This window comes from Molossus molossus, unplaced genomic scaffold (genome assembly GCF_014108415.1).
Source record: "Molossus molossus isolate mMolMol1 unplaced genomic scaffold, mMolMol1.p scaffold_m16_p_16, whole genome shotgun sequence".
Lineage (NCBI taxonomy): Eukaryota > Metazoa > Chordata > Mammalia > Chiroptera > Molossidae > Molossus > Molossus molossus.
In genome coordinates, this window is record NW_023425351.1 from 24,355,706 (window position 1) to 24,376,847 (window position 21,142).

Genomic DNA, 21,142 nt, shown 5'->3' on the forward strand with positions numbered 1-21,142 from the left:
AACCAGTATGTTCAAAGTATTGCTTATAAGTCAGTGTTTTACAGAAAGCACATTTAAAATGAAGACTAACCTCATTTTCTCCTTAGAAAAGTCTTACATGCATATTATTGATAAATAAGAGTACAAACATCTGCAAAAAATTGCAATCACCTAAAATCTCACTTATACAGAAATAGATATATCTAAATATGCATTCAGGAAGTCTTTCTGTGTACGCATACAAACTCACAAAACTGTACACATAACACACACCAAAATGTATATATTGCTCTATAGCCTGCTTGTAAGATTAACAGTATATAATAAACATTTTCCATGTCAATAAATCTACTTTTATAGCATAATTTATTTATTTTTTTCCTCACCTGAGGACATTTTTTCATTTTTTTGTTCAGATAGAGTGGGAGGGAGAGAGAGGAAGCGAGAAAGAGAAACATCGACGTGAAAGGGACACATTGATTGGTTGCCACCCACACGACCCAACCAGGGCCGGGGACAAACTGTAACCGAGGTACGTGTCCTTAGCAGGAACTGAACCTGGGTCTCTCTGGACCGCAGGCTGACGCTCTAACCACTGAGCAAAACCGGCCAGGGCTATAGCATAATTTTTTTAAATTGAACTTTTTATTTAGAGATTATTGTAGACTCCCATGGTGGAATTGTTAGAAATGACATAGAGATATCTTGTGTACCCTTTATCCAGATTCTGTCAATGCTAATAACATCTTGCAAAAGATGGAGTATATTACATATCATAACCCAGATATATGACACAGGATCTAGTCAAGATAGAGGACACTTCCATCATCACAATAATTCCCTTATGGTGCCCTTTCATAGCCATACCTAGTTCCCTCTTGCTCCTACTCCTTCCTTAACCACTGGCAACAACTGTCCTGTAATATCATTTTAAGAATATGCTGTAAACGGAAAGATTAATTATGTAACATTTTGGATTTGACTTTTCACTTTTATTTTTTATTTGTTGATTTGTTTTTTTATTAATTAATTAATTTTTGTTACAGATGTTCCTCCCTTTTTCCCTCATTGACAACCTCCTCTCCCCTCCCATGATACCCCTTCACAGTATTGTTGTCTTATGACCATTGATTATGCATATATGCATATACATTCTTTGGTTTATCTTTTCCCGCCCTATTTAGTTTGTTTTTATTTATTTAATTAATTAATTTATTTTTGTTACAGATGTTTCTCCTTTTCTCCCCATTGACAACCTTCTCCTGATCCCCCTGCCCTCCCCAGCATTGTTATATATGTCCAGTGGTTGTGCATATATGCATATAAATTCTTTAGTTTATCTCTTCTCTGTGCCCCACCGTCCTCCTCTGAGGTTTGTCAGTCTGAACCCTGCTTCTATATCTCTGGGTCTGTTTTGTTCATCAGCTTTTTCTGTTCATTATATTCCACAACTAAGTGAGATAATGAGATATTTGTTTTTCTCTGACTGGCTTATTTTGCTTAACTTAATACTCTCCAGGTCCCTCCATGTCATATCAAAGGATAAGAGATCTTTCACAGCTGCATAGTACTCCATTGTGTTTATCTACCACAGCTTTTTTATCCACTCATCTACTGATGGACACTTAGGTGGTTTCCGGATCTTTGCAATTGTAAATAGTGCTGCTCTGAACATAGGGGAACATACATTCTTTCTGATTGGTGTTTCAGGCTTCTTAGGGTATATTCCTAGAAGGGGATCACTGGGTCAAATGGCAGTTCAATTTCTAATTCTTTGAGGCAACACCATATTGTTTGCCATAGTGGCTGCACCAGTCTGTATTCCCACCAGCAGTGTGCTGGAGTCCCCTCTTCTCCACACCCTCACCAGCACTGGTTTCATGATTTGTTGGTGGCAGCCATACTGGCAGGTGGGAAGTGATACCTCATAGTCTTTTTAAATTTGCATCTCTCTGATGGTTAGTGACGTTGAGCTGTTTTTCATGTCTCTTGGCCATTTGTGTGTCCTGTTTGGAGAGGTGTCTATTTAAATCCTCTGCCCATTTTTCATTTGGATTTTTTGTCTTCCTTTTGTTGAGCGGTATGAGTACTCTTTATATTTTGGAAATTAACTCCTTATCTGATGTATTGTTGGCAGTTATGCTCTCCCATATAGTGGGTTTCCTTTCCATTTTGATGCTTGTTTGTTTTGCTGTGCAGAAGCGTTTTAGTTTCATGTAGTCCCATGTTTTAATTTTTTTCTTTGTTTCTATTACCTTAGGCATTGTATCAGTGAAAGTACTGCTGCGTGTGATGTCTGAAATTTTGTTGCCTACATTTTCTTCTAGGATTTTTATGGATTCATGAGTCACATTTAAGTCTTTTATCCATTTTGAGTTTACTCTTGTGCATGGTGTAAGTTGGTGGTCTAGTTTCATTTTTTTGCATGTAGCTGTCCAATTTTCCCAACACCATTTATTAAAGAGGCTGCTTTATTCAATTGTATGTTCTTGCCACATTTGTCAAATATTAATTGAGCATAATGTCCTTGGGTCAAGTTCTGGGTTCTCTGTTCTGTTCCATTGATCTATATGCCTGTTCATGTGCCAGTACCAGGCTATTTTGATTACAGTGACTTTGTAGTATAACCTGATATCTGGTATTGTGATCCCTCCTACGTTGTTCTTCTCTTACAAGATTGCTGTGGCTATTTGAGGTCTTTTTGATTCCATGTGACCTTTTTGCAGTATTTGTTCTAGTTGTGTGAAATGTGTGTGTGTGTGTATGTATATATATGGGCATTGCATTGAATCTATAAGTTCCTTTGGGTAATATGGACATTTTAATGATGTTAATTTTTCCAATCCATAAACAAGGTATATTTTTCTATTTTTTAATATTTTCCTCTTTTTCTTTTATTAATGTCCTGTAGTTTTCTATGAATAGGTCCTTTACTTCTTTGGTTAAGTTTATTTCTGGGTATCTTAGTTTGTTTGCTGCAGTGGTAAATGGGATTGTAGTTTCTTTTTCTGTGAGTCATTGGTTTATAAGAATGCCATCGATTTCTTGATGTTAATTTAACTTTGTATTCTGCTACTTCGTCAAATTCATTTATTAGCTCTAGTAGATTTTAGAAGGAGCCTTTAGGGTTTTTTATGTACAAAATTATGTCATCTGCAAATGATAACAGCTTTACTTCCTCCTTTCCAGTTTGGATTTCTTTTGTCTTTTCTTCTTGTCTATTTGCTGTGGCTAAGACTTCCAGTACTATGTTAAATAAGAATGATGAAAATGGAAATCCAGTCTTGTTCCTGTTCTGAAGGGAAATGCTTTTAGATTTTGCCCATTGAGTCTGATATTGGCTGTAAGTTTTTCATATATGGCCTTTGTTATGCCAGGATATGATCCCTTTATTCCCACATTACTGAGTGGGTGCTGGATGTAGCCCTGGCTGATGTGGTTCAGTGGTTGAGCATCAACCTATGCACCAAGAGGTCGCTGGTTCAATTTCCAGTCAGGGTGCATGCCCAGGTTGTGGGCAGGTCCTCAGTGGGGGGCATGCAGGAGGTGGCCAATCAATATTTCCATCTCTCTCTCTTCCTCTCCCTTCCTTTCTCTCAAAAAAATCAAAGAAGAAGTAGAAAAAAATAAATGGGTGCTGGATTTTGTTGAATGCTTTTTCAGCATCTAATGATATGATTATATGGTTTTTATCTTTCATTTTGTTTATGTGGTGTATCACATTTATTGATTTGCAAATATTGTACCAACCTTGTAGCCCTGGGATGAATCCCACTTGGTCATGGTGAATACTTTTTAAAAATATATTGCTGGATCCGATTTGCCAATATTTTGTTTATTAGGGATATTGGCCTGCAGTTTTTTTTCTTTGTAGTGTTTTTATCTGGTTTTGGAATTAGAATTATGCTGGCCTCATAAAACGAGTTTGGAAGTCTTCCTTCTTGAATTTTTGGAATTGTTTGAGGAGAATGGGTGTTATTTATTTGAATGTTCGGTAAAACTTCCCCGTGAAGCCAGCTGGGCCTGGGCTTTTGTTTACTGGGAGTTTTCTTGATTACATCTTCAATTTCCTTAGTTGTTATTGGTCTGTTCACTGTATCTCTTTCTGGTTCAGTTTGGGGAGACTGTGTGTTTCTAGAAATTTGTCCATTTTACCTACATTGTCCAATTTGGTGCCCTATAATTCTTCATAGTTATTTTTTAATCATCCTTTGTATTTCTGTGGTGTCAGTTGTTACTTCTCCTCTTTTGTTTCTGATTTTGTTTATTTGGGTCCTTTCTCTTTGTGGTGAGTCTGGCTAAGGGTCCATCAATCTTGTTTATCTTTTCAAAGAAGCAACTCTTTCTTTCATTGATCTTTTGCATTGTCTTTTTAGTCTCTGTCGTTTATTTCTTTCCTTCTACTTGCTCTGGGTTTTTCTTTTTGTTTACTTTATAGTTCTTTAAGTTGTGAGGTTAGGTAGTAAATTAGGAATTTTTCTTGTTTTTTGAGGTAGGCCATTAGTGCTATGAACTTCCCTCTCAGGACTGCTTTCACTATATCCCATAGATTTTGTGTTCATTTTCATTGGTTTCCAGGAAGTTTTTAATTTCTTCCTTGGTCTCCTTGGTAACCCATTCATTGTTTAATAACATGCTATTTAGCCCTCATGTGTTTGAATGTGTTTGATTGTTTTTATTGCAATTGATTTCTAGTTTCATGCCTTTGTGATTTGAGAAGATGCTTGATATGATTTCAGTCTTGTTGAACTTGTAGAGACTTAGTTTGTGTCCTAACATGGGGTTTGTCTTTGAGAATGTCCCATGTGCACTTGAGAAGAATGTGAATTCTGCAATTTTGGGGTGTAAGTCCATTTGATCTATTGCAACCTTTAGAGTCTCTGTTTCCTTGTTAATTTTTTATCTAGAGGATCTATCCAGTGATGTCAGCGGGGTATTGAAGTCCCCTGCTATGACTGTATTGTTGTTGATTTCTCCTTTGAAGTCCTCCAAAAGTTTTTTAATGTATTTTGGGACTCCTTTATTGGGTGTATATATGTTTACCAAGGTTATGTTTTCCTTTTGGATAGATCCTTTCAGTATTGTCTAGTGGCCTTTGTCTTTAGTTATGACCTTTATTTTGAAATCTACTTTATCAGGTATGAGTATTGCTACCCCAGCTTTCTTTTCCTTTCCATTTGCTTGGAAGATTTTTTTTCCATCCCTTCACTTTCAACCTATGGGAGTCTTTTGTTGTGAAGTGGATCTCTTGTAAACTATATATGTGAGTCATGCTTTCTTATCCAATCAGCTACTGTGTGTCTTCTGATTTGAGTGTTTAATCTATTTATAATTAAGGTTTTTACTGATATGTACTTATTTATTGCCATTTTTGTTTATTATGGTTATGTTTCTCTTTCTATTTCTTCTGCTTATTACAGAAGTCCTTTTAACATTTCTTGGAGTGCTGGTTTGATGCTAATATATTCCCTTAGTTTCATTTTGTCTTAGAAGCCCTTATTTCAACTTCCAGTTTGGATGATAGCCTTGCTGGATACAGTAGTCTTGGATTCAGATCCTTGTTTTTTATTACCTTGATTACTTCATGTCATTCCTTTCTGGCCTGTAGTGTTTCTGTTGAGAAGTCAGCTGAGAGAGCCTTATGGGGTTCCTTTGTAGGTAACCTGTTGCTTATCTCTTGCTGCCTTTAGGATTATCTCTTTGTCTTTAATTTTTGGCATTTTAATCATTATGTGTCTTGGTGTGGGCCTCTTTGGGTTCCTCTTGTTTGGGACTCTATATTTTCTTGAACTTGTATGCCTTTTTTTCTCCCCAGCAATTTAGGAAAGTTTTCTGTCACTGTTTATTCAAATATATTCTCTAACCCTTGCTCATTTTCTTCTTCTTCTGGAACTCCTAGGATGTGGATGTTGTTATGTTTCATGTTGTCTCACAGTTCTCTCATGCTGTCTTCCTGTTTTTTAATTGTTTTTTTTTTTGGTTTTCTGATTGGGGAATTTTTTGTACCCTGTCTTCTAATTCATTGGTCTGGTCCTTAGCTTCCTCTATTTTGCTGGTTATTTTTTCCAGTGTGTTCTTTATTTCTCCTATGTCATTCTTTATTTTCACTTGGTGGTTTTTAATTTCCATTTGGTTCATTTTCAGTGTTTCTGTGTCTTGACTCTTCTGTGTTGAGCTTCCTCGTAATCATTACTCTGAACTGTGCCTCTGATATTGTGCTTAATTTCATTTCATTTCTTTTTCTGTAGAAATCTCTTTTAATATTTCATTTGGGATTTTTTTTTTTTCTCACCATTTTGGCTGTCTTAGTGGGTTTTGGAGCCTGCCAAATTTTCCCTGTGTGGGTCTTGGTATTTCGCTGATTGTTGCCCCCTCTACTAGGTTTGGATGAGTGTGGGAGGACCCATGTTAAACACTACTGACAAGATTTACTTTCCTGGGCAGATTTGAAGGCCAAGCAAAGGTTCAGTTATCCCCTGGCTTTTGCCTGCAGGCTACTAGTTTTAGTTATTTGATAAGCCTTGGGTTGTAGCCCTTAGCTGAATGAAAAATCTCTCAGGAGTGCAAGGTAAGAGGATTTCCAGTGGGTGGGGCACTTGCTTGCTGGTAGTCTCTAGCTGTTAATGAGCCCCACATTACATTTCTTTGCCTGGCCTGGTGGTATAATATTCCTGAGGGAGGGGCCGTTTCTTCTTCTGGGAGCCCTGAGGGCCCCTGGCAGCCACTCTTCTACTTTCTGTGTCTGATGATTTTGACATCTTTAGGCAACCCACAAAAGTGGAAGCATACAATATTTGTCTTTTATGTCTGTATTGTTTTACTTAATGTTTTCAAGGTTCATCCATGTTGTAGTGTAGTATGTGCCAGGATTTCCTTCTTTTTATACAATTTATTAAATAATTTTTTATTTTTCAATTATAGTTGACATACAGTATTATATTAGTTTTAGGTGTACAGCCCAGTGATTAGACATTTATATAATTTACAAAGTGACCACCCTGATAAATGTGGTATCCATCTCATACCCTACATAGTAATTATAATATTATTGACAGGAGCTCAGAGAGTTTTAGTTCACCGAATGTTGAACACCTTGTTAAGTATTTGGTATACAAAGAGAATTGAGCCACAGATTCTACTACCCTCAATGAATTTCAAATAGAGTCCAGTGGATATATATTCTAATACAAGTGAATATGTACGTTTTAGAAAGAACACAGAGGAAGGAATGACTCAGTCTGGTGGCAGGTAGAGGACCAGGAATGAATGAGTGAAAGGGAGATGAATAATGGTTTTCAAGGATAGATAAGAATTGCCTTGTAAACAGAATGGTAGTGAATAACATTTCCTAGGGCACATTAACGTGAAGCAGCATGTATGTAGGAAGCTTTAAACAGTTAATATTGCTAGTAAAATGTAAGAGAAGAATGGCAGGACCTGAAGCCAGAGCAGTAGGAAGGGGTCCAAATCAGAGAGCATCTTGGGCTTTTATATTGTCAGCAGTGGGAGTATTGAAGGGTTCTAGGCAGAGAAAGGACATGATTGATTTAGCTTTAAAAGCACTATTCTGATAGCACTGTGCAAAATAGATAGGAGGGTGAGGCAAGAGACCAGATCTTATTTAGTAGGAGGCTTTTGTGGAAGTCCAGACATGAGATGATGAGGGCCTGAACCAAAGTCTGACTGTAGGTAAGAATAGAGAGGAGAGCTCTGGTCGGTGTTGCTCAGTGGTTAGAAATTGGCCCCATACACCAAAGGGTCACAGGTTTGACTCATGGTCAGGGGCACATACCTGGGTTGCAGTTTGATCCCTGGCCCCGATCAGGGCTTGTGCAGGAGGCAACTAATTAATGTGTCTCTCTCACGTCAAATTTTTCTCCCTTTCTCTCCCTTCCTCCCTTTCTGTCTCTCTGAAAATCAATTGCAAAAATACTCTCGGGTGAGATCTGAGAGATTGGAGTGATCTGTGAGGTGTAAAATCAGTAAAGACTTGCTTTTTGGCTCTCTGAGCAGCACCATGGCGATGGGCAAGAACAAGCACCTTATGAAAGGCATCAAAGAGGGAACCAAGAAGAAAGTGGTTGATCCATTTTCTGAGAAAGATCGGTGTGATATGAAAGCATCAGCTACGTTCAATATAAGAAATATTGGAAAAACGCTTGTCACTAGAAATCAAGGAACCAAAATTGCATCTGATGGTCTCAAGGGTCGTGTTTTTGGAGTGAGCCTAGCTACTTTGAAAAATAATGAACTTGCATTTCAAAAATCAGGATCATTACTGAGGATGTTGAGGGAAAAACTGCCTAATTTCCATGGCATGGATCTTCTAACCTGTGACAAAATGTGCTCTGTGGTGAAAAAATGGCAGAGCATGATTGAAGCTCATGTTAGTGTCAAGACTACTGACAATTTACTTTAGTCTGTTCTATGTTGGTTTTACTAAAAAGCACAACAGTGAGATTCAGAAGAACTCTTTTGTTCAACATCAAGAGGTCCACCAGCCCTGGCTGGTTTTGCTCAGTGGTTAGAACATCGGCCTGTGGTCCAGGGAGACCCGGGTTCGGTTCCCGCTAAGGGCACGTGCCTCGGTTGCAGTTTGTCCCCGGCCCTGGTTGGGTGGTGCGGGTGGCAGCCACTCGATGTGTCCCTTTCACATCGACGTTTCTCTCTCTCTCTCTCCCTCTCACTCTATCTGAACAAAAAATGGAAAAATGTTCTTGGGTGAGGATAAAAAAAAAAAAGAGGTCCACCAAATTCAGAGGAAGATGATGGAAATCATGACCCGACAGGTGCAGACAAATGACTTGAAAGAAGTGGTCAATACATTGATTCCAGATAGCATTGGAAAAGACATGAAAAAAGACTTGCTAATCTCCCCACTCTATGATGTCTTTGTTAGGAAAGTCAAAATGCTGGAGAATCCAAAGTTTGAATTGAGAAAACTCATGGAGCTTCACAGTAAAGATAGTAGTTTTGGAAAGGCTACTGGAAATAAGACATATTAAAGTTGAACATGCTGATGGATATGAGCCCCCCAGTCCAAGAATCTGTTTAAAATTCAGACATTTAGTAGTGATAAATAAAAATCCTATTTGTGATATTAAAAAAAATAGCAGTTGCAGAAAATGATAGTTTTTTAGAAAGTTAAACATTCTTACTATACAACACTAATTTCACTGTTAGGCACATACTTAATTGAAATGAAAATATATGTACACAAAAAGACTTGTATGTGAATGTTCATAACAGTGTTATTCATGATAGCCAAAAAGTATAATTCAGATGTCCATTGACTAGTAAATAGATAAACAAAATGTGTTATATTCATACAATGAAATATATTCAATAAAAAGGAATGAACTACTGATGTGTGCTGTACCTAAAAAATATAAGTGAAAGACTCCATTTCTTTTGTATGTGTTCATTTATACGAAATGTCCAGAAAGAGCAAATCTATGAAAACAGAAAGCAGGCCACTTAGTGATTGCTTATGACTGGGGAGGGAGCAGAGATTGGTTGCTTATGGGAATGAGGCATAGTTATTTGGTTATGGAAGTGTTCTGAAATTGTGGAGATGGTTGCACAACTCCATAAATTAACTGAGTTATTGAGTTGTGTAATTACTACCATATTATTTCTCTCCTTCCTCCCATCCCTATCTGACTGTACATACAGAGTTAAATTCTCACTTTTTTGGGGCCTGGGAGATGTTACTCGATAAAGGCCAAGAATTTGGATCCTTGAGTGAGAGGTAAGAGACAAACAAGAAATGAGTGCAGTAGATACTGAAAGAATCTGTCCACCACGTAATTTATAGCCAGTTTGTTTTGAGAGATTGTTTACTCAGATAAGCCCTCTCAATCTTTTTTTTTTTTTTTTTTTAAATCTTTACCCAAGGATATTTTTCCACTTATTTTCAGGTAGAGTGGGAGGGGGAGGGAGAGAGACAGACATCTTTGTTTGAGAGACATTTCGATTGGTTGCCTCCTGCAGGACCCCACTGGGACCCGAGACCAAACTGCAATGGAGGTACATGCCCTTGGCCAGAATCGAACCTGCAGTTCTTCGGTCTGCAGGCCGATGCTCTAACAGCTGAGCCAAACTGGCCAGGGCAAGCCCTCTCAATCTTTATTCAATAACACACCTAGAGCCCCCTTGATCTGAAATAGTATGAGGTCTGTTGGGAACCATTTACTCTGGTTCTCATCTTTTTTTTATTTTTTATTCTCACCCGAGGACTTTTTCTTTTTCTTTTTTAAAAATATTTTGTTCAGATAGAGTGGGAGGGAGAGAGAGAGAAAAAACAAACATCGACGTGAAAGGGACACATCGAGTGGTTGCCACCCACACGACCCAACCAGGGCCGGGGACAAACTGCAAGCGAGGTATGTGCCCTTAGCGGGAACCGAACCCGGGTCTCTCTGGACTGCAAGCCAATGCTCTAACCGCTGAGCCAAACCGGCCAGGGCTGGTTCTCATCTTTTCTTTTACGCATTCATTATCCATTGTAACAGTATGTACACAGACATGTCTATTTATCCTAATAAAAGATTGTAAGTTAATTGGATAAGTTTAATCCACTAAGGGAAATCAAATTTAAAGTATTGTGATATTTCTGGGGATGAGATGGCTCTTGTAGTTTCTTCTTTATAATTATAATTTTATTGTAAAACTCATATTTATCTTTTATAATTCATATTTTTAAAATACATTGTTTTCTTCAAAGTGGCTGCATTCCTGTACTTGAGTATGTGTTGTATTTAAGGCAATAGCACTGCTTGAGATTTATAAAATTGTGATGTTTTAAATTTTTCTTCTTGATTCTTTTAAATTTTTAAAATTTTTATTTGTGACAGACTTTTTACTGTAAGTATATTTTCTTGAAGTGTCTAGGAAGTTATTTTATATTGGTATGTATTAAATAAATCATTAGTTATATGATTTGAGGGACTTCCACTGTAATAATAATATTACTGTGCATTCAGAGAAGTATGTAAGCCATATGTATATTGCTTGATGAATTATCAGTGTTTTCACCCCCATGTAACTACCCTTAGGTCAAGAAATAGGTCCAGTAAATTTGAAAGTTTTATGACTTGTGAAAGCAGAGACTGGGGAATTGCTTAGGAAGGAGTAATTTATTTAGGATTACTCTTTGATCTGTTTTTAAATGTACTATCATGCTGTTTCAAAGGAGTGGTACATTTTTTTCTTGCTTAGTCATAAACAGATTCAAATGATTAATTTTGTATTTGTAGGAACACAGTTGGACAGAACGAATTGAAAATGACAAGTGATCGAACAATAAATTCAGGATTATTTTTTGAAGATAAACCAAAGCCTTCAAAGCAGTCCCTTCAGTCTTATCAAGAAGCTTTGCAGCAGCAGGTATTTATTGATTGATTCATTCACTCATTTGTTTATTCATTTAATGTTAAACATTTTATGTGTTAGTACAATGGTCCCTTAGAGCTCAGAGTGTGGCAGAGGAGAAAGCAAGATGCCAGTTATTTATAATTCACTATCATACGTTTTGATGTAGGTAGGCAAGAGTGCTATTGGAAGCATAGGATGGAAATAGTAATTGCCTAGGCAGTTAGGAGGGCCTCACGTGGTTGTTGATATTTGAACTGCATATTATATATAGAATAGATTTGAAATTTCTGGTATATTCATGGAATGGAATTAACTTGGGAGAAAGGGCTGGAGTATTAGATTGTATTGGACTGTGAAGGACTAGCTATAAGGGGTTTTTAGTTTCTGTTATGGATAGCAAAAGGGAGGATTTTTTTTCTTTTTTATCCTCATTCGAGGACATTTTTCCAGTTTTTGTTTAGACAGAGTGGGGGGGGGGGTGGTGAGAGGGAGAGAGACAGAGAGTCCTTAAACTTTTTTTTTTTTTTTTTTGTGGTGTGTGCCCCTAGTGGGAACCAAACTGAGGACTCTCTGATCCGCAGGCCAACGCTCAGCCGCTGAGCCAAACTGGCCAGGGCGAGAGACAGAGAGAAAGAGACAGAGACATCAACATGAAAGGGGCACATCGAGTGGCTGCCTCCTGCACGACCCAACCAGGGCCGGGGACAAACTGCAATCGAGGTTCGAGCCCTTAGCGGGAACCGAACCGGGGTCTCTCTGGACCGCAGGCCGGTGCTCCAACCGCTGAGTCAAACCGGCCAGGGCAAGGAGGGATGTTTTAAGCCATAGAGTGAAAGGAGTAGTTGATGTGAGCAGATTGGGCTTTTAGAAAGATACCTGGATGTGATGTGGATGATTGGGAAAGAGATATAGCAGAGAAACCTTTTAGTAAATAATTTCATTAGTCAGGAGTAATGAAACCCTGAACCTAATGGGGGAGATGGGGAGGACACCCAAGAGACAAGTCTGAGGTTTCAGTGATAGGACTTAGGTACTGGGAATGAGAACGACTGGAGAGTTTGAAGGTGATTCTGAATGTTGTAATCCAGGAGAATAATGAGGCAATGAACTAAGGGGAAAAAGAGGTAGGGCACTTCTAGGGAGGAGGAGAATGAGGGGCTCTGTTGTAGTTTGTAATGTTTGAACAGAATTTACTGAAAAGTAACTGTATCAGATGTTTGGGTTTTTGGTGGAGGTGGGGAAATACCCATTCTCTCTGAGAGGACCCTGGAACTCTTGGTAGGTGTATGTCCACCTGAGGTACTTTTCTGTAAAGCTCCACTTGGAACTTTACAGCTCCTTTTGTTCACCTTTCTTTACAGTTCCTTTTGTTCACCTTTTACATAGCAGCTTCGTTGAAAAATGGATTTTTAAAGTTATAAAATTACCAACATTATTTTTTGTATTTTAGGATTCTACGAAATAAAAAACTGAATTTATCTTCTGTTTTTAAATGAGCATATGAAAAACACCCCAACAAAACTAGATTTTCTGACTCTGGAATTTTATTTTATATATGTGATGACTCCTTGCCGGAATGGTTACTTAAATTTACTATGCATGTGGTTTTAATTTTAAAAGTAACTTTCCAAAATGTGGATACTTGTTCCTGGCCTGCCTGTTTATATCTCTCTAAAGAACAAACCTGTACTTGTACTTGATGATGATAAGACTGTATTTTAAGTAGCCCAGCATTTGAACCTTCAACCTTTTTGAATTCTGGAATAGAGCTTGCCCAGGATAGAGTACATCTGGTGAGGTGTGGAGAGTAGTTGTGGCTGGCCAGGTCCCATGAAAGGGTAGATGAAAAAAGAAAGTAGGGAGACCCTATTGGCTGCCATGAAACTGGTGAACTCAGACAGGGAATGGCTCAGGTAGACATCGGGGGTGGGAGGGAGGAGTTGGCTTAGTCCAAAGTGGCTCAGTGGCTGGAAAGGACTCCAGTGGCATGATGTGAGGCAGCAGCGGCTGGAATGTACATCAGCTAGAATATTCCAGCCATCGAAGTGTTGTAAAATTGGATATTACCCATATTTGTGATTGTAAATTATATAGTAAACACACTAAAAATCCATTTTTTCTTTAGTAAGAAAAATGAAATGTATTATTTATTTATTTTTTTAACTTTTACTTTCTTTATTGAGTTTAGAGAGAGGAAGGGAAAGGGAGAGAGAGATAGAAACATTGATGAGAGAGAATATCAATTGGCTGTCTCTTGCATGCCCCCCACTGGGGATCTGGACCACAACCTGGGCATGTGCCCTGACCAGGAATCCAGCCGGTGAGCTCTTGGTGCCTGGGTCAATGCTCAACCACTGAGACACACTGACCAGGCGAAATGTGTTATTGAAACTAATTTTTTTCCCATCAGAATTCTTTTTTTTTGCATTTTAGGATTTTATTATTTATTTATTTATTTATTTATTTATTTATTTATTTTTTATCCTCACCTGAGGACATTTTTTCCATTTTTTGTTCAGATAGAGTGGGAGGGGGAGAGAGAGAGAGAGAGAGAGAGAGAGAGAGAGAGAGAGAGAGGGAGAGGGAGAGAAAGAGAAACATTGACGTGAAAGGGACACGTTGAGTGGTTGGCACCCACATTACCCAACCAGGGCCCGGGGACAAACTGCAACTGAGGTACATGCCCTTAGCGGGAACCGAACCCGGGTCTCTCAGGACCGTAGGCCAACGCTCTAACTGCTGAGCCAAACCGGCCAGGGCAGGACTTTATTATTTTTATTAATTTATTTATTTTTGTTATAGATGTTTCTTTTTTTTCCCCCTAGACACCCTCCTTCTGTCTCCCCTCCCCCCCCCCCCCAGTATTCTTGTCTATGTGTATTGCTTAGGCATATAAATTCTTTGGTTTATCTCTCCCCCTCCCCCCCCAACATAAACCGTACCTCTATATTTCTGGGTTTGTTTTGTTCATGAGCTAATTTTGTTTGTTATATTCCACAAATAAGTGAGATCATGTGGTATTTGTCTTTCTCTGATTGGCTTATTTCACATAGCATAATGCTCTCCAGTTCCCTCCATGTCGTCTTAAAGGATAAGACATCTTTCTTTCTTACAGCTGCATAGTACTCCATTGTGTATATGTACCACAGTTTTATTGCAGAAATTTTTAAAAATATTTTTATTGAGTTTTAGAGAGGGGAAGAGAGAGAGAGATAGAAACATTGATGTGAGAAACATTGATTGGCTGCCTCCTGCACCCCCCTTACTGGGGATCAAGCCCACAACCTGGGCATGTGCCCTGACTGGGAATCAAACCAGGACCTCTCAGTCCATGGGACAGCACTCCAATCCACTGAGTGACACCGGCTGGGCTGTATCAGAATTCTTGTCATCACTTACTGGGAATATTTCTTATGTTGTCAAGATCCGGGAAAGAGAAGAAAGAAGGAAGAAAGAACGTGAAGAAAAGGAAGAATATGAAGCTAAGCTAGAAGCTGAAATGAGAAGTTACAACCCCTGGGGGAAAGGTGGAGGTGGTGCTCCTCTCAGGGACCCAGAGGGAAATCTGATAAGTATGTTATTTCCATTGATTTGTTGTTTTTAAAAGAAACTAAATTATTTTTAACTTTTGAAAAAATTGGGGAGTAGAAAGAAGTGGGACTCATAGCCTTTAAGGCAAGGAGGTCTCTTTTCATGAAGCTTAATGCAAAAGAGGTATTTTGATAAACATCTGTATAACAGGTTGGGAAGCCTTTCTTCTTTGGAGTACTATTTATTTATATTATAAATTGTCTTATTTTCTTATAATAATACAATTGCAGAGAAAAACTCATGTTAGTAAGTTTTTACCTAAACTAGTAAGAATTTTAAAAAGTTTCCTAGTAAAAAGAATAAAACCCTTATTACAAGGTTTTAAAAAAAAACTAGTAAGATATCTTTAAAGTAAGTGATCTGGAATAGAGTGCAATATAAAAATAAAGAATGAAAAAATTAAGTACTATTTGTGTATTATTTACCTGTAGGTATCATAATTTAGCTGTGGCTTTAATAAATTGTTCAAGGAGTAGAACTGTTTTCCCACTTGTGAATTTGTGATATTTTTTTTGTTATTCTGTTTGTTGTGGAATTATTCTCGTAATGCTAGCAATTTTATATTAAATGATATGATTTACACTTGAAGTAAAGGCACCTTTTCAATGACATCTTTTTAGTTGGCATAAAATTACACTCTTGACAAATGTGCCTTTTTTATTTTTATTTTTTAGCTGATTTGAATCAAACCTTTTATTACCTCACAGAAGGATAGACAAAGAGTGACAGTTGATGGCCAAATAATTTTTTCCAGTGAAAATCAATATAGATTTGTTTTGATTGCTAAATCTGATAGTTTTAACTGTGTTTTTAAATTAATTTTATTAGAGAGAGCGGGGGAGGAGGAGAGAGAAAGAGAGAGACATCCATGTAGGAAATATCAATTGGCTGCCTCCTGCACGCCCCCTACTGGGGATCGAGTCTACAACCTGGGCATGTGCCCTGACCTGGAATTGAACTGGGACCTCTTAGTCCATGGGACGATGCTCAGTCCACTGAGCCACACTGGCTGGGCTTAATCTGATAGTTTTAAATCTTAAATAATAATTATATACTCTGCTGAAACTTATTTTATTTTTATATAAATACATTGACTATTCTAATTGAGAGGGTCATATGTAATCACAACAATAAATTATGTTACTGATTTTGAAACTTGCTGTGTTTGTTACTTATAGGTTATTTATGTCTTAATTTATGTTTTGTGAGAGAATGTCAAAATGAGGTTACATTCCCTAAGCACTCACTAGTAGGTTACAGCCATGGCTGTGAATATCATCTGGAAGGAGTGAGCTTGATATACTGTGTCTTATGATAGAACATAGAAGAATACTACATGTTTTATTAATACCACATGTGACTTCTCATTTGTGTAGACTGGTCTTAGCTACAGTGAATTGGATGAGATTATTGATTTCACATTTAAATTTTTCCATTTTTGTGACTTTTTTAGGAACCCCAATTTTCCCATCATTTTTCTATTTTCATTTTTATCCCATATCCAGATAGAGCTCAGTATTTGGTGATGATTTTAGGAGCATCTAGCTAATTCTTGTTTTACCTGTCCTTGGCATGTGACAATTTCCTTTAATCTGCTCTTCTGTGTGCTTTCACCCAGTCCCTTCTTCTTACATTTTCAGTTATTCTACTCATTTCTTTCCTTCCACTTCTGAACACACTCAGGTTACTTGTTTTTTTGTTGTTGTTGTTAATCGTCACCTGAGGGTATTTTTTCTCATTGATTTTTAGAGAGAGCGGAAGGGAAGGAGGGACACAGAGAGGGGGAGAGAGAGATAGAGAGAAAGAGAGAAACATTGATTGGTTGTGTCCCACATGTGCCCCAGCCAGGGCCAGGGCCAGGGATAGAGCCTGCAACCCAGGCACGTGCCCTTGACTAGGAATTGAACCCTTACCACTGAGCCATACTGGTTGGGCAGGTTACTTGTATTCTTTTTTTTTTTTTTTTATCCTCAAGGACATTTTTCCATTTTTTGTTCAGATAGAGTAGGAGGGAGAGAGAGGAAGAGAGAGAGAGAGAAACATTGATGTGAAAGGCACACATTGAGTGGCTGCCACCCACATGACCCATCCAGGGCTGGGGACAAACTGCAACCGAGGTACGTGCCCTTAGCGGGAACCAAACCCAGGTCTCTCTGGACTGCAGGCCGATGCTCTAACTGCTGAGCCAAACCGGCCAGGGTGTTACTTGTATTCTTAAACACAACTCTTGACCTTGTTATATTTCCCTTGTAATATAAATCACAGTGAAAGAGTAGTCTGTGCTTGTTGCTGCCAGTTTTGCCTCTTACTGCTTCATATTCCATAATATGACTTCTAGCTCCCACTGCTTACTGATGCTATATTTTCAGAAATAATTAATGTTATGATTTTAACCATTATCAGTCCTCCTCCTCTTTTTTTTTTCTTTTAATGTTATTCCTCATCTGAGGATATTTTTCCATTGATTTTTAATTAGAATGGCAGGAGGGGGGGAAGGAGGGAAGGAGAAAGAAATATTGATGTGAGAGGGACACACTGACCAGTTGCCTCCTGCACGACCCCAGTGGGGCCGAGGATGGAACCTGCAACCCAGATACATGCCTTTGACCGGGAATTAAACTCGCAACCCTTTGGTCTGTGGGCTGAAGCTTTAATTGCTGAGCCAAACTGGCTAGGGCAGTCCTCCTTCTCTTTGTATTGGGTTGCAGTTTCTTTCTTTATATCCTGTGCACCTCCCAGGTACTTTCCTCTTTTCAGCAGACATATTCAAATGATGCATGTTATGAATCAGGTTAAACACTTCTAGGTCTGAACATGGTCTTGTTCTAGGACTGTCTTCTGATATTGTATGTTCCTTGGATTAGATATGTTCTTCATCCATTTTCTCCCACCTCTCCTCTTCTACTCCTATGTTTCTCTTTAGGTCTACTCCGTGGATGATCCTCATAACTCTTTCTTTGCCCTTGGCCACTTCCAAAACTCTCTTCTTCACTTTCGACCTGTCTTCTGAATCTCTGCACCTCAGGCTTGGTGGATTATGTACATATAGCATGCAAAACCAAACTTCAGTTTGTAAATCAAGCTAATCATTGCCTTTTTCTCTAAATGCATCATAATTCTGATCATTCAAACTAAAAAATGTTGAGTTTTTTTTGACTCCTCATATTCAGTCAGTTAATAAGACTGATGTATAGGTTCTGCCTCTTCAGTGTTCTTTGAATTCTTTTCATCTTTTTTTTTTTGGTACGTGCCCCTGGTGGGAACCGAACCCAGGACTCTCTGTTCCACAGGCCGATATCGGCTCCAACTGCTGAGCCAAACCAGCCAGGGCTTCTTTTCATTTTTATTCATGCTACCAGCATAATTGAGCTTTATAATATCTGGTTTGAGCTTTTGCCATTTCCTCATTACTTCTTCATTCTTTCTCCTTTGTTTTCTACATCCGAACTGTATGTATCAAAAGTATACTCAATTGTATTATTCCGTATGTAAATATCATTAAGAATTCTGGAATCTCACTCGCTGAATTAATATTCTTGCTGTGCCATTTACTGGCTTTGTGGTCTTTGAGCAAATTAATTTAATTTTCTGATCTTACCACTGGGGTGAAAGTAATAGTGCGAGGTCATATAAGTTATGTAGAATATAAAAATAGTGAATATTAAATGTTAACTGCCATTATTACTAGTACTGCTTCTGTAACTACCAAAGCTATTTCCACTACCATGTGCAGAACAGAATTGAGAATCATCAGCTTCTGTTTCAGAATATTCCAGAATAGGCATCCAGCCTATTTTCCTATTTCTCATGGCTCTGTTACCTGTGTTTTGTGCTCTAGTCAAGCTGGACTACTTTAATGTTGTCAGAACACTCTTCATGTTTACCCCTTTGGAGCTGTTTCCCACACTGTTTCTGTGTCTTTATTACATTTCTCCACCCACCTTCATCTGGGAAGCTCTAGGTCCATCCTGCCCTAAATGTTGCTACAGGATATGAACTTTCCTGCTTCTAAACTCTCATTCTCTTTGGTAACATTCACATGTTATTTGCCATGTTCTGTCTGGTATTCTAATTGTAATTCATGTTCAGAGCACATCCTTGAACCTAACAGGCTTCCTGCTAAATACTTCTTATATCCAGGTTTAAGTTTGCTTTCATTGCTGTAACAGTGTCCAAATTATTTGTGGAGAACTACTTTTTATTTGTTAAAGCTTTTCAGTTCTTCAGTCATTCAGGTCTGTTTTTTGGTTGTTTGACCCAGTCCTACATGCTCAGATTTTGGCTATGTGTCTCTGCTATCTTTTGCTGTGTAACAAATCACCCCAACCAACATTTATTATCTTGCAGTTCTGTGGGTCAGTAATTTGTGAGTGGTTTAGCTGGATGATTCTGTCTAAGGATTTCTCACAGGTTGCAGTCCAAGGTAATCAGAATGTGGGGCTGTAGTGGTCTAAAGCCTTGACTGGTCTAGAGAGTCCATTTCCAATCTGGCTCCCTCCCATGGTTCCTGAGGCCTCAGTTTCTGGTCCCGTGGGCCCCTCCCTAGGACTCCTTCAGTGTCCTGGTGATAAGACAGCTGGTTTTCTTCAGAGTGAGTGAGGTGGTAGATCAAGCAAGATGGAAACTATAATGACTTTTATGAAGTAGTCTTGGAAGTTATATACCTTTATTCCACAATATCCTGTTCATGAGAGTGAATTACCATGGCCCACACTCAAGGGGCAGGGAATTGAGCTCTATCTTTAAGGGAGATTTGTCAGAGAATTTGTGGATATGTTTTTAAACTGCACAAGATATATATTTTTTCCATTAGGAACACTGATGATCTTGGGTAAATTTCCTTACGACTTGTTTTGAATTGTTGCTGTATTTTCTATATTAAAGAGAACACAGGTTCTGAAGTAACACATATAAATACGGTTTTTATGGGTTGTCAAAGGTCTATAAAGTTTTCTACTAATTTTGAAGGTTATTTGAAAAAAAGTCTTCTTCTAAGTTTTGATAATTTTGTGTCTGTTTTCAGTGCACCAGGATATCTTTGAATTATTCCAGCTCTGTCTTGTTGTTCTCTCACATTCTCTACTTTGAGAAAATGTATTAAGCATACTAGTTACAGAAATGTATTTATTGAAATAAATGGCTTATTTTTTCCTCTCAGCTGATTTGAATAGGATGCACAGACAAAATATAGATGCCTACCATAACCCAGATGCAAGACCATATGAAGATAAAAGGGCTGTTGTATCTCTAAACCAAAATTTAGCCACTTCAGATGCTGAAAACCTAGAAGATTCTGCAAATAAAAACTCAGGTGTTTAATCACATTCTATCTTTTCTTTTACATTTCTAAAGTTGTTCAGTAAATTTCTGTTCTCTGATAAAGTCTTCTTATAATTTTGAGTATTTGTTACTCTGAGTCAGGAAGCATAACATATTATTTGTGCTTTTTTAATACCTTTTCTTCATAGGTATTTTGAAAAAAGTGAATAGGGAAATATAGTTTGCTTAATACTGTGTATTCTGAGCTTTGTAATTCACTTATGTATATTTTAGCTGCTGCTAACATTTTATTTTGCTAGGAGGAGGAGGACATTGGTTACAATCAAATAGTCTTTTTACACATACAGTTGCTTCTTATACCCATAACTATTTAACTTGATGAGAGATAGTAGATTTGGTATGACAAATGATACAGTGAAATTCATTTCTGTTGCTTGTTTTGTAATAATCATTTGCCCTCTCTTATAAAAGCACAATGTAAAAAGGATTGAATAATTAGAAGTTTAATTTGATGTCTGGTCACATCACCCTTTTTCTAAGCAAATATCTTTGGTTTGATTTTAAGCAACACCCTTCAATTAAAAGTTTTATAAACTGGAAATTACTCATGTTTCTTTATGGCTTGCCTGGAAAAATTGGCATCATTTTTCTTTATCAAGTATATATGAAAATACATTACATATATAAAAATCAAAGGAAGTTGATGCCTATAAGAGTAATAATTTATTTGCTACAAATTCTGCTTTTATACTTTCACAAAAGTTTTGATTTTCGACTAGAAAAGAGCTTTACATAGGAAGTTCTTCTAAAATATCTCATACTTAAAAAAAATATTTTTTTAACCCACATGACATTGGCCAAACTGTGATTAGAATAATTGGCCTTGCATCATTCAGGCCTTAGGTGGTAGCGTTAC

At 37.8% G+C, this 21,142-nt stretch overlaps 1 protein-coding gene and 1 pseudogene across 6 annotated transcripts in view; both read left to right on the forward strand.

The window, feature by feature from the left end:
- CSPP1 (centrosome and spindle pole associated protein 1) overlaps positions 1-21,142 on the forward strand; it is a 120,279-nt gene that overhangs the window by 59,655 nt on the left and 39,482 nt on the right. For 5 of the 6 annotated variants that reach the window (XM_036263916.1, XM_036263917.1, XM_036263919.1 and 2 more), the window contains 3 exons: positions 11,238-11,367; positions 14,780-14,927; positions 20,105-20,257. In XM_036263916.1, the coding sequence (XP_036119809.1) occupies positions 11,238-11,367; positions 14,780-14,927; positions 20,105-20,257 (431 nt within the window). The remainder of the gene's footprint in view (positions 1-11,237; positions 11,368-14,779; positions 14,928-20,104; positions 20,258-21,142) is intronic. The other variant, XM_036263920.1, reaches the window with a different exon arrangement.
- On the forward strand, positions 7,934-9,108 carry LOC118631831 (annotated as a pseudogene).